The sequence below is a fragment of the Suricata suricatta genome, chromosome 12, assembly GCF_006229205.1.
Source record: "Suricata suricatta isolate VVHF042 chromosome 12, meerkat_22Aug2017_6uvM2_HiC, whole genome shotgun sequence".
NCBI classification, from domain to species: domain Eukaryota; kingdom Metazoa; phylum Chordata; class Mammalia; order Carnivora; family Herpestidae; genus Suricata; species Suricata suricatta.
The window spans coordinates 86,444,387-86,456,595 of NC_043711.1; the positions used below are offsets into that span (position 1 = coordinate 86,444,387).

Genomic DNA, 12,209 nt, shown 5'->3' on the forward strand with positions numbered 1-12,209 from the left:
ATGCTTCTGGCTTTTACAGCCAGGCCCAGAGCTTTTGAGAAATGCAAGATGTGACAGTTACGTCCCCAGTGCCCAGCACCTGACGGGACCAGGTGGGACTTAGTGGTCGTTTTTTATTTGTATTTTAAAAATAAATGGCGGTACACGGAGATACCACCTCACGCCAGTCAGAGTGGCTAAAATGAACAAATCAGGAGACTATGGATGCTGGTGAGGATGTGGAGAAACGGGCACCTTCCTACACTGTTGGTGGGAATGTAATCTGGTGCAGCCACTCTGGAAAACAGTGCGGAGGTTCCTCAAAAAATTAAACATAGAACTCCCCTATGACCCAGCAATAGCACTGCTGGGGATTTACCCAAGGGATACAGAAGTGCTGATACATAGGGGCACATGCACCCCAATGTTCATAGCAGCACTTTCTACAATAGCCAAATCATGGAAAGAGCCTAAATGTTCACCAACTGACAAATGGATCAAGAAGATGAGGTTTATCTATTCAGTGGAATACTACATGGCAATGAGAAAGAATGAAATCTGGCCATTTATAGCAACGTGGATGGACCTCGAGGGTGTTGTGCTAAGTGAAATAAGTCAGGCAGAGAAGGACAGATACCATATGTTTTCAATCCTATGTGGAACAGGAGAAACTTAGCAGAAGACCATAGGGAGGGGAAGGGGAAAAAATAGTTAAGGAGAGGGAGGGAGGCAAACCATAAGACTCTTAAATACTGAGAACAAACTGAGGGCCAATGGGGGTGGGAGAGAGGGGATATGGGTGATGGGCATTGAGGAGGGCACTTGTGGGGATGAACACTGGGTGTTGTATGGAAACCAACTTGACAACTATAAAAAAAAACCCAAATGGCAGCAGTAGCTTTCAGGTAGTTTTTTACTTAATCCTCACAGCAAAGGGGCCACTGTTGTGATCTCCATCTTACAGACGAGGACACCAAGGCACAGACAGGACAGATAATTTGCTTTTAAAACCCCAGCCAAACAAATGTGCAAGAACAGGTGGCCCACTTTGACAAACTGATGGCCAAGCTCGGGAGCGGGGAGCTGACCTAAGTGTGGACACCCCTGGCTAAGGGGAGAGCATGTCCCTCCCGTGTTTGTGTCCCCAGCCATAGTCGACGTCCCCCCGCTTCCTCCATGTGCCCCCACTTCCTCCACAGTGCAGGGTGCTTAGAGAGCAAGAGATGAGCCTGGAGAGGTAGGGAGACAGGACTGCTGGGTGCAGCTGAGCAAGCTGTACCCTGCACAACTCCCGAGGAAGCCATTCCCATAGACGGTGATGGGAGGAACGAACCGCTGGAATTGTGCGAGGTGGCAGCCCCGTAGGCGGGACCCCACTATGCAGAACCTTGAAGACAAGCATATGTAAGCCCTTCCTGTAAAGGGCCAGATAGTAAATATTTTAGACTGTGTGGGCCATACAGTCTCTGTTCTCCTACTCGGCTGTGCTGTTACAGGGTGAGGGCAGTCACAGGCGGTATGTAAATAAATGAAATATTTATTGTTCAACAAACAACCTAATCTACAGAAAACAGGGTGCCTGCCAGATTTGGCCCGTGTGCCATAATCTGCCCACCCCAGTGAAGGCCACAAAAGGATTTCGAACTTATTCTAAGAGCAACGGGGAGCCACGAGAGGGTTTGGATAGGAAGTGAGAGGTGCAAATTCACATTTAACACGGTCCTGAAAGACCTGACCGTGACCCCAGAACTGCAGTGTTTCTTCCGTCCTGTGTGTAGGTCCCGGAGGCTGAAGAGGAGGCCTGGCCTGGGACCCAGGGGCCTCCGATGCTTGCAGAAACAGAGCCCGCTGCCATCACGCACCTGTCACCCTCCTGCCAACGCCAGCTGTCTGCATGAGGCCTCCAGGGCCGAGTGGAGGGGGCCACGGTCAACAGTCAGGGCTTCGGAGTCGGAGGGTCTCATTTCCTCTGCTTGGTGTCCTGGGACTATGACTGTCTGTCTCCTATTCTCTGCAAGGGGAATAGTTACAGACAGGAACCCATGAAAGGAGGTGGTTCTGGACAGACCCGGAGGCCTAGGAAAGGCTCCGGAAGAAGATGCTGTGGATTAGGAATGCTTATTCTTGCTGAGCCGGAAGCAAGGAGGCCCTGCCGTGCCCTGGATGCACACAGTGGGCTCTTTGCTCCAGTGACTGTGTCCGGAGCTAGGCTCCTGGCTGGAGCAGAGCACACTTCCAAGGGCACCTTGGCTCATGCCTGCCAAGGGCTCCGTACAGATGGGGGTGATTCTTTGTACCTCTTGGGCTGAAAATAACTGCCGGCCATGGGAGTACCTCACCTTGGGTTCCCGTGCAGCGCAGAGAACACCCCAATAATTAGTGCACACAGATGGTGCTTATGGCAGCTGGTGTTTACTTTCTGGCTCCAGGAGTGGAAGCCTGGTCTCCCCTCCTCCCCACTCCCCAGGGGATTTGAACCCTTGCCTCATGTGAGCAGAACCTTCCCAGAATCCAGCCTGTCCAGGGACACAATGGCTGCTTCTACTTTTGCAGAGGCCACCTGCCAGACCTGTGGGCATCTCCACTGGCCCAGGGACCGGCAGGTTGGGCCTCGGTGATCAGTGGCCTTGCTGTCACTCTTACCGGGCCCTGAGGCTGACACTAGCTAGCAGGTCATCCCGGGAGGCACCTGTGGGCAGCACTGCATATGACAGATGCAAACCATGGGGGTCATGACCGCAGGGTGGTCTGATTTGCTCAGAGCTGGACAGGCTGTGTCGTTGGGCTGAGCTAGGGGGCTGCCGATTAGGTCAGGGTCCAGAAAGAGTGGCTGAGGACTCACCGTGTGCCAGGCCTTAGGGAAAGAGCAGTAAGTGCCAGGTCACTTAGGCAGACGGACCAAAGGCCCGAATGACCCAGATAGTTATGTCATTATGGTTGTGAAAGGTTATAAACTAGATGCAGAGGAGCTGTGGGTGTACATCACAGGGGGAGTGCCCTCGTCTGGGGAGTTTGAGCTGAGACCTGAAGATTGAGGAGTGAGGCATGCACGTGTGTGTGTGTGTGTGTGTGTGTGTGTGTGTTTGTGTTTGTGTATGTGTGTGTGTGTGTGAGGGGTGGATGTATGAGTGAAACTTTATGGATGGATGGTGGATGAGTGGATGAGTGAAGGGACGCATGGATGGATGATTGAGTCTTCCAGGCGGTGGGAACAGACTATGCGACAGCTCAGAGACCAGAGGATGCAAGGTGATTCTGTAACTGATGAAAGACCATTGTGGAAGGTGTTTGGAGTTTAAGAAATGAGACTGGCAAGGTAGGTAGGTAGGAGCACTATGTACTGCTGAGCAGGTTGTGCACTGCTCCAAGGGGTGCCCATCTTACAGATGGCAGTGTGAGCGGTGCCCCCTGGAGTGTGCAAGATGGAGGCCAGCAGGAGGGCTTCCAGCACACAGACATGGTACGCCTTAGGAAGGGTTTGGACTTCGCTCCCAGAGCACTGGGGAGCCACGGAAGGCTCTTAACAGTCGGCAATGGGGCTCATTTCCATTTATAATGCCCCAACGTGGCGCTGTCCAATAGAACTTTCTGTGAAGATGGAAATGTTCTATTTTTGCACTTTCTAATATGGTAGCCATGTGTGGCTTTTGAGCACTTGAAGTGTGGCCAGAGTGACCAATGACGTGACTTGTGAATCCTTATGAATGTAAGTCTAAAAAGCTGCAATAGCCAGATGTGGCTGGTGGTTCCAGAGTGGACAGGGGCCTCCGGAGAATGAGGCCCTATCCCCCCAGACCCCTGCCCATCCTCACCCCTGCTCTGCTGGAGACGTCACCACTTGCCAGGAGGCTGGGCGGGAGCCTGACACTGCCCTTCATGGGGACGTCAGTTCACACTCGGCCACAGAGGCCACAGACCTGTGGTTCTAGCAACCGGGCCTGATGAGGATGGAGCTGAGGGGCCGTGCCCGTCCCCACTGCGCCTGTGACCTCATCTTTCCCCCCCGCCCCCACCCCCCGGGGGTGCTGACCCGGTACCCGCCCTGTGGAAGTGGCCGCCTTCTCCCCACCCTTCCCAGATCGCCCCACTTCCCCACAGCAGTCTCCTCACCTGTCGCGGGGGTGGGCGGGGAGCATTTACACTCATCTCCTGCGCCGGCTGTAAAGAATAAACAGGACGTTGGCATCGGGACCTAGGGACAAGTGGGTGTCACCTGGGCCCCTGGCACACCTGCTCACTCGCGTGCCCTCTCTTGCAGTGCGCTACTTCCTGAAGAATAAGGTCAGCCCTGATCTGTGCAACGAAGATGGACTCACAGCCCTGCACCAGGTAAGACGGGCCCGCTGGGGACCTGGCATCCCTGCACCCCACCTGGAAAGTTCCACTGCCTCCTGGCCTTTTCCTGCTCAGAACCCTCAAGGGAGGCGGGGAGGAAGGGGAGCTGTCTCATCTGAGGGGCCCTTGTCTTCTTGGGAGCTGCGCGTGTCTGTTACAAACACGCCCTCGAGCCCTGTGCACGTGTGCGTGCGGCACACACACAGCCTCCCGCACAGAGAGCCTTTGTCCGCCGCACCCCTCTGCCCAGCAAGAGGGCTCAACACACAAGGCAAGTTTGGTCTGAGGTTGAAGTTTACGAAACCCACCAAGGCATCCATCCACCCTGGTGGGAAGGGTGATTGACAGAGAGGCCACGTGACCCGCCTAGGGTCACACAGCCATGGTCTGTGGCCGTGAGCCGGGTGCTGCCATAGCACACTTCCTTTCCAGGGCAGTGCGATGGGCCATGCCCGCCCCCAGCCTTGGCCTGAGAGGGGCTGTTCCGGCTGTCATCCCCCAGCTGGCTGCTGCGAGGGCCTCCGAGCTGGTCCTGGCATTCAGTTGCTCTGCTGTCCTCCCACCATGTGCCTCGAGGCCTGGCCCCTGAGCGGGGCTCCATGCCTCCCGCCTCTCCAGGCTCCAGCCACATGGCTTTTCTGTTCCTTGCACACACTGGCTCCTCCCCACCACATTTCACGGCATGTGGGGATGCGCCCCGGTGAGCCCCAGTCTGCAGCAAGAGTCTGAGAGCTGTGCTGTTACACAGTGTCCCTTCCTTCTGAGCACCTGCTCTGGTAGCCATTTTAGCCATTTGATGTTGGCCTCCCCCTATCCAGACTCAGCCTCGTGAGGACAGAGCCTGTGTCTCTTGCCCCTTAGTATGTCCTACCATCTTTCCCCATGCTGGCATACAATAGGTGCTCGATGTGTGCATGTTGACTTGAACTCGCGGAAGCCTCCCAGTGCCCTGGCCCAGGTTTCTGAGCAGGTGGACTTGAATGCAACCTGGCAGGTGGGAGCCCAGGCTGCCTGAACCCCGAGCTGGGGAGATCTTCATGTCCTCACAAGAGCAGGATGGGATGGATAGACATTGGCCCCTGTCTTATCCATGAGCCCCAGGAGCAAGCCCCACCCCCAGCCATCAGCCCGGGGGCTTCCCATCTGTCCTTTTAGCTTCTCTTCCTGTCCACAGGACTTCATGCATCCACCAATTCTAGCTGTGTGACCTTGGGCAAGTTACTGAGGCTCTCTGTGCTTCACTTTCCTCCTCTGTAGAATAATAAGTACCCACCTCACTGAGTTGTCATGAGGATTAAACAAATACATCTAACAGCCCTTCAAGCATCTCCTGACACTGCACAAATATTAGAAGGCATTGTCATTATTGAAATTTGTCACCTTGTTTGCTTCTGTGCAGAGCCACTTATGTGAAGTGTGGGTTGATTCTTGCAACAGCCCTTTGAAATATTATCCCCATTTTATGGCTCAGGAAAGCGAGCCTCAGGGCCAGCGCTGTCTGGTAGAATTTTCTAGGATGGGGGATGTCCTGTGCAGGATGCTAGGCACGGGATGTGGGGACTTGGAATATTGTTCTGAGCATTGAATGAGGCAATTCGTGGCCAGCAGTTAGCGAGGTGACCCTAGTAGCACCTCAAAAAGCACTAGCCGTGGTAATTTGATAACGTGACAGGCTGTTACCGCCATTGCTGGGCTGTCATTACTGTTGTCACTGCCGCTCCCTCCAGAAAATGCCGGAAGCGCCTTCGCATGCCTGGCAGAGGAGTATGGCTTTTCTCCCCTTGGCAACAGGGAACCTTCAGGGCTTGTAAACTGGGACTGATGGATTGACGAGGAGCTCTCTGGCTTGAGGGTGTGGAAAGGGGGGCGACGGGGAGGCAGGGAGCAATGACGAAGCTGCACCAGGGCAACAGGGCTGGGGGAAGTGATTTAGATGGCATCCACATCCCATGAGAGACTGGATGTAGGAAGTGAGGGGGCGGGAGGAGTCATCCAAATGCAGGTGTCATTTCCCACCTTGGAGAATGTAGGGGAGGAGGCCTGCTCACCTCACCACCTATCCCCCCCAACATGCACCCCAAACCCCACCCTTGCTCTGGCTGAGGCTTCAAGGTGCAGGCTGGTCCAGTCCCTGGGCATCCCGTTCATAAGGCTGCAGTTCTGGGTGCACAGCCCCCCCCCCCCCCGCCCCTTTCAACCCGATCTCCTCTGCTACACCATCCGCTGAAGCCCTAAGGGTGGGTTCTTTGGCCCTGCTGTCCCCTGACAGCAGGGGCTGATCTCCTCTTGCAGACAGGAACTCCCCAGACCCATTTCCCAGTGACAAGGGACCTGCAGGGGGCCTCCCTCCAGTGCCTTTGGCGCCCTCTGCTGGCCGTGCCATGACACTGCATGGTCCTCTCAACCACCCGAGGCACACCCCTTCTGGGGTCCCACCTGTGCCCCACCTGTCTTGAGAGATGCCCTCTGACCCAGCCAACCCTAGACCAGCTGGAAAGAGAACCTGGATCTTTGGCATTATCTGTGCGAACGGTTGCTCCTTCCCACATGTCCTTCTGGCACTGAACCCTGGCTCTGCTGGGGATGGGGTGGGGGGCCATGATACCACCCTGTTCTTATACCCACCCCCAACTAGGTCCATGGGCTCCCCAAAGTGCCCCTGATCCTTCTTCTGGCATCCAGTCACTTCTCCCCGTGCCCACAGATAGTCCTATAGGACCCATCATCTCTTAACTGGATGATTTCAACATAGCTTCTCACTGTCCCTCTCTTCCTCAAAAAGTATGCACACACAGTCTGTTCTCCACATGCACCCAGAGGAAGATGAGAAGAAAAACAAGTCTGATTGTGTTGCTTCTCTGAGTGTAACTCTGCGACGTCTCCCATTGCACGGGGACCAAGCCTTTACCTGGATGGGCACAGATGCCTGCTTTGTCCCCTGCTGGCTTCTCCATCCCGATCTATAAGTGACTCCCTGTCTTCTTCCTCCTCTGTCCTTGCCTCTGTCTGCTCATGGCCCTGGCTTGAGGCCCCACTGTCCCCTTGGAATCATTCACTCTCTGTCCCTGGAGTTTGGGGACTCCGGTGGCTGCCAGGGCTCTTTGTCTCCCTGGGGGGCTACGGGTTCCCCAGCCTTCCCTCTCCCCAGGACTGACCTAAATGTGGACAGGCCAGAGTGCACACATGGCTGTGTCCTTTCAGGGACTCTGTCAGGGTCCCCAGAGCTCTGATGTGAAAGAGAGTTCGTCGGGGGGAGGCTTGGTTACTCGAGGCCTAAAAAAGAGTAAGATTTTGAAGACTCCTTCAAAATTTTGTTTCATTTCCACCACTTGCCAAGTATTTTCTCACTGCCCCTTGTATCTTTTATAATTCATTTATATTTTTATCTTGAGTGTTATTAACTTCCCCGTGGAGAAACTGAGGCTCAGAGAGGCTTGTGGCTTGCCCAAGGTCACACCGTGTGTGAGTCATGCAGCTCGATTCAAACTCAGACAGTTCGGCTGCACTGTCCTTACCGTGGCCCCTCAAGGGGAACCTGGTGTGCACCCCCCAGAGGCCTGGGTCCTGCTGAAGCTGACCGTGTCCCCTCTCACCCCCTGCAGTGCTGCATCGACAACTTTGAGGAAATTGTTAAGCTGCTCCTTTCCCATGGTGCCAACGTGAATGCCAAGGACAACGAGCTGTGGACACCCCTGCATGCCGCGGCCACCTGCGGCCACATCAACCTGGTGAAAATCCTCGTTCAGTAGTACGTGACCCCCTCTTCCCCAGGGACAGCCTCCCTTCTGCCTCTGGTGGTTTTCTGTTTGTTTGGTTTCTGCCTTCCACCCCCTCCTCTCTGTCCTTTTCCTATGGCATCACTTTCTCTGCGTCTCGCAGTGTCTCTCTTTCTGCCCACGCTCTCCCTCACCTCTGTGTCTGTTTCTCTCTCTCTTCCTCTGGCCCCCAGTTACCTTCCTGCCTCCACCTCTGTGTTCCTTGACCACTTGTCTCTCTTCATTCTGTCTCTCCCTACCCCAACCAGTCTTGGTGTGTAATCCTTTCACTCTGCTGCCTAGTGGGGTTTGCTAGTATTTTGTTGAGGATTTTTGTATCTGTGTTCATAAGGGCTATGGGTCTGTAGTTTTCATTTCCTGTAGGGTCTTGGTTTGGCTTTGTATCTGGGCAGCCTTCTCTTTTTCTAAACCTCTTTTTCTCCGTCTCTGTGGGTCCATGAGTTTATTTATATTCATCTCCTCTACTCTCCTTGAGTCTCGTTGCCATTTTTGCTTTCTTTTGCTATTAAAAAAAAAAAAGCATCCTTCCTTGGCCCTGCCCCTCAAATGTTCTTTACATGCTTTTCTTCGGAACAGAACCTGCCTTGGGGGGGTACCACGTGGCAGTGTTTTTCCTAGGAATATAGCCGTTTCTATATATGTTGTTGTGATGGTCCGTTTCTACCCTGGGATGCTTTCCAGTCAGCTCAGATGCTTTCCAGTCTGTAGACACACAGAAAAGACAACATTCAATTTCAGGTATATTTGACTGAATTCATCTGACAGTTGGCAGGCACTTGAGCTGGACACTGGGCACTGGGGTGCAGGAGTCCTAAGGAACCAGGCAGGAAAACCGGTGCTTGCAGTGCTGGGACTGGGACAGAGCGGGTCCTGGGAGGCCTCGGAGAGCATCTGAGTGCAGGGAGTTGGGAAGAGTGGCCGAGAGCAGGTGACCTTTTGCAGGAGGCTCGGCAAAGGAGCAGGAGCCCATCAGGTGGCTTCGGGGGCGATGGAGGTGATAGAACTGCTGCTCCAGCTCAGAGAAGTGGGTTAGCTTGCCCAAGGGCACACAGGAGCTCCGAGAGGTCTGAGCACTGACTGTGGCCTGTGCCGTGCCTCTGATGAGAACCTGGCTGTACTCAGTCAGCCAGGAGCATCGAGTGGCCACAGCCTGATCAGTGATGGTGCCCAGAGGGAAAGGGGAGTGCCAGCCGAGAACAGTGGGTCCCCAGCACAGAGTCATGTGGGGTGTGGATTCAGATTACATAATCCAAAGCCCCACCCCCAGAGACTGTTTCAGGAGGTCTGGATCAGAGCCTAGGAAGCTGCAGTGTATTTCAGCGATTCCCAGGTAATTTTGCAAGGCAGCCCAGGACCCCACATGGGGACCCCTGGGTCAAAAATCAGATTCTTCCAGAGAGTCCCAAGGCTCTGTCCTGCCCCCGTCCTGTCAGCCTTTGGGGCTGGGACTTGGAGGAGGTTGGGAAGAGCCGGTGGACAAGGACTGAAATAGAGCCGGGGTTTGAACCTTGACCCTCCCACGTCCTTGCTGGGTGACCTTGGACAAGTGACTGCACTTATCTGAGTCTTCGCTTCCCCTTGAGTGAGATGGGTCACAATAACAGCTCAAAAGGACTGGCATGGAGAGTCACGAAGACGGTGTGTGTATAGGGCTTGGATCAAGCCTGGCTCTAAGCAGATGCGTGATAAGTGGCGCCACTAGTGTTATTTGTATTATTGTCACCAAGAAGGACTTTGACATCTGTCCTCGAGTGCCTGCCTGTGGGCCCAACAGCGCAGGAAACTGTGGGTGGTCTGCTTGGGACAGCTTTCCTGGGGGTTCCCATCAGAAGGTCCCCCCCTGGGGATATCCTGAAGCTGCTATCCTGGCTGGGGTGCCCCAGTGAGGTGCTGGGCCTCACAGTGGGGCTGTGGGTGAGGGGCTGGCGGGGAAGGCAGCCAGACCAACCCTAGCCACTCCCCAGCCCCCAGCCCTCACGTTCTCCCTTTCTCTGCAGTGGGGCCGACTTACTCGCTGTCAACTCAGATGGGAACATGCCCTATGACCTCTGTGAGGACGAACCCACCCTGGACGTCATCGAGACGTGCATGGCGTACCAGGGTAAGGGCGGGGCAGCACTCGTGACGTGGGCACCGCTGGACGAGTTAGCGGGCTGTTGGTGCCCAGGAAGTGGGACGGGTCCTCGCCGTTACTGTGATCCAGGCGCTTAGCAAGATGAGGCCACAAAAGGCCCCTGGGAAACGTGCTGTGCAGGGGGAGGCATTGTCCTCGCCCTGTCTCCCACACACACGTGGGCGGCCTCAGCCAGCCCGTCTCCTCTTCGTCAGCTGTGACACATCGATTCAGTAAACACTCACAATAAAGATATATTCCCATTTGGAAAAACAATCAAGAGTCAAGAACATTCGCGGGTGCCTGCTCCATGCCAGGCACCACGCTGGCTGCCAGGGGCCCGGGGTAAACAAGATGTGGGCTGTCCTCAGCTCACAAAGGAGCTTCAGAGAGGAAACAAATGTAGACATCAGAGACCTGCCCGTTTCCCCTCCCCCTCCCCCAACCGATGGGTATTTCCGAAGGCCTCCTGGGAAAGAAGTCTCAAATCCAGACCCTTGACTGCAGTCTGGGGTCTGGCCGGGACCCTGCTCTTTCCTGACCAGTGCGGTAGCCACCCGATGTGGTCGCTGGCCCCGGGCTCTCCCTATTCATCTCCTGCAGGGGTGCTTCCGTTTCATACCAATCTGGTGAATCTAGGAGCTCCTCTTCAGAATATTTATAAATGTGTTATGTAGAAACTTCATTAATTCATGAAAAAGTAAAAAAAAAAAACAAAAACCTGCCGTTTCGGTTGGTGCAGAGTCCCAGGCGCCTGCTAATTCTCCTGTGGAGTTCCCCCACATCCCCCCTAGAGGGACATGCTGTGTTTCATTTCAAGGTTGGTGAGAATAAATGTGTACTTTTCCCCTCCTTTCAAGTTCATGGACCTTGCCCCAGTTGTGCCCAAGAACGTTTGATCTGACAGACGTTCTATAGAACACGTCACTGTGGCCTTTTTAAACACTGTTAAGTGACTGTCAGTAACACTTCGACTTTTAGTCAGAGGTTCAGGCTATAGAATGTCTGTCTGGGTCCTTTTACCTCAGTTTATTCCACTTGCCATTCAAAAGTTATATATTCGTTAATTCATTCATGCCCGTAACAGAAATTCCTTAAGCATCGAGCCCTGTGCTGCAAACACAGCAAACACAAACTAATAGAGACCCTGCTCAGATAGGTCGTCTGGGCTGGGGGGCGTCAGACCTACAGGATAAGACAGAGCCGGGCGACTGAGCGGTTGCAGCCGACAGTGGATGGTAGGGATTTCTGGTGTAGAGGAACAGAGTATGCGGTCGTAACCACTCCTATTTTAGTACCTGCTGGGCCCCAGGCAGGAATGGCCCTTGGGCTTTGGGCCAGTGCACGGTGTATGTGATTCCTGGACCTGGGACACAAGGACCTGTGGGCACATATGTCTACTCCCTTCCCCGGCAGGCCCTCCAGAGCTGGAGCCATGCCTCACCCCTCTGCACTGCCCCCCGACCCCCTTGGGGCCTAGGCTTAGGTGCTGACTCAATCCCCCCTTCCCCATATAGGCATCACCCAAGAGAAAATCAACGAGATGCGGGCGGCCCCTGAGCAGCAGATGATTGCGGACATCCACTGTATGATCGCGGCAGGCCAGGACCTTGACTGGATAGATGCCCAGGGGGCCACACTGGTGAGCAGATTGGCCAGCCGGGTTTGGGCTGGGGTGGGGGGGTGGGGGGGCCAGTACCGGAACCAAGACCAGTTGCTGAAGTGGACCAGCCCCTGGTGGAGGTTAAGCTTATACAGTTGGGTCCTGCCCATGGCCTTGACCCTCCTCCAGACCTGCTCTGGGGCCAAAGTTGGCCCTGGAATATGTAGTCAGCAGAGCAGGGCTCAGCCCCTTCAAGAATCTGGCCACTTTCAGCTGGGGCTGGGAGTCAGGGGCCCTGCTGGCCACCTGTTCTTGTCCACGTTCCGCCTTTACCTCAAGCTCCAGGTGTCATCCTGAGCTCATTACATCCCCCTCCTCCAGGGGTGTCTCCCACTTAGAGACT

The 12,209-nt window shown here is 54.7% G+C and overlaps 1 protein-coding gene across 1 annotated transcript in view; it reads left to right on the forward strand.

Moving 5' to 3' along the window:
* PPP1R16B (protein phosphatase 1 regulatory subunit 16B) overlaps positions 1-12,209 on the forward strand; it is a 96,953-nt gene that overhangs the window by 68,620 nt on the left and 16,124 nt on the right. The window contains exons 3-6 of the mRNA XM_029916246.1: positions 4,238-4,308; positions 7,917-8,062; positions 10,088-10,191; positions 11,721-11,845. Of these exons, the coding sequence (XP_029772106.1) occupies positions 4,238-4,308; positions 7,917-8,062; positions 10,088-10,191; positions 11,721-11,845 (446 nt within the window). The remainder of the gene's footprint in view (positions 1-4,237; positions 4,309-7,916; positions 8,063-10,087; positions 10,192-11,720; positions 11,846-12,209) is intronic.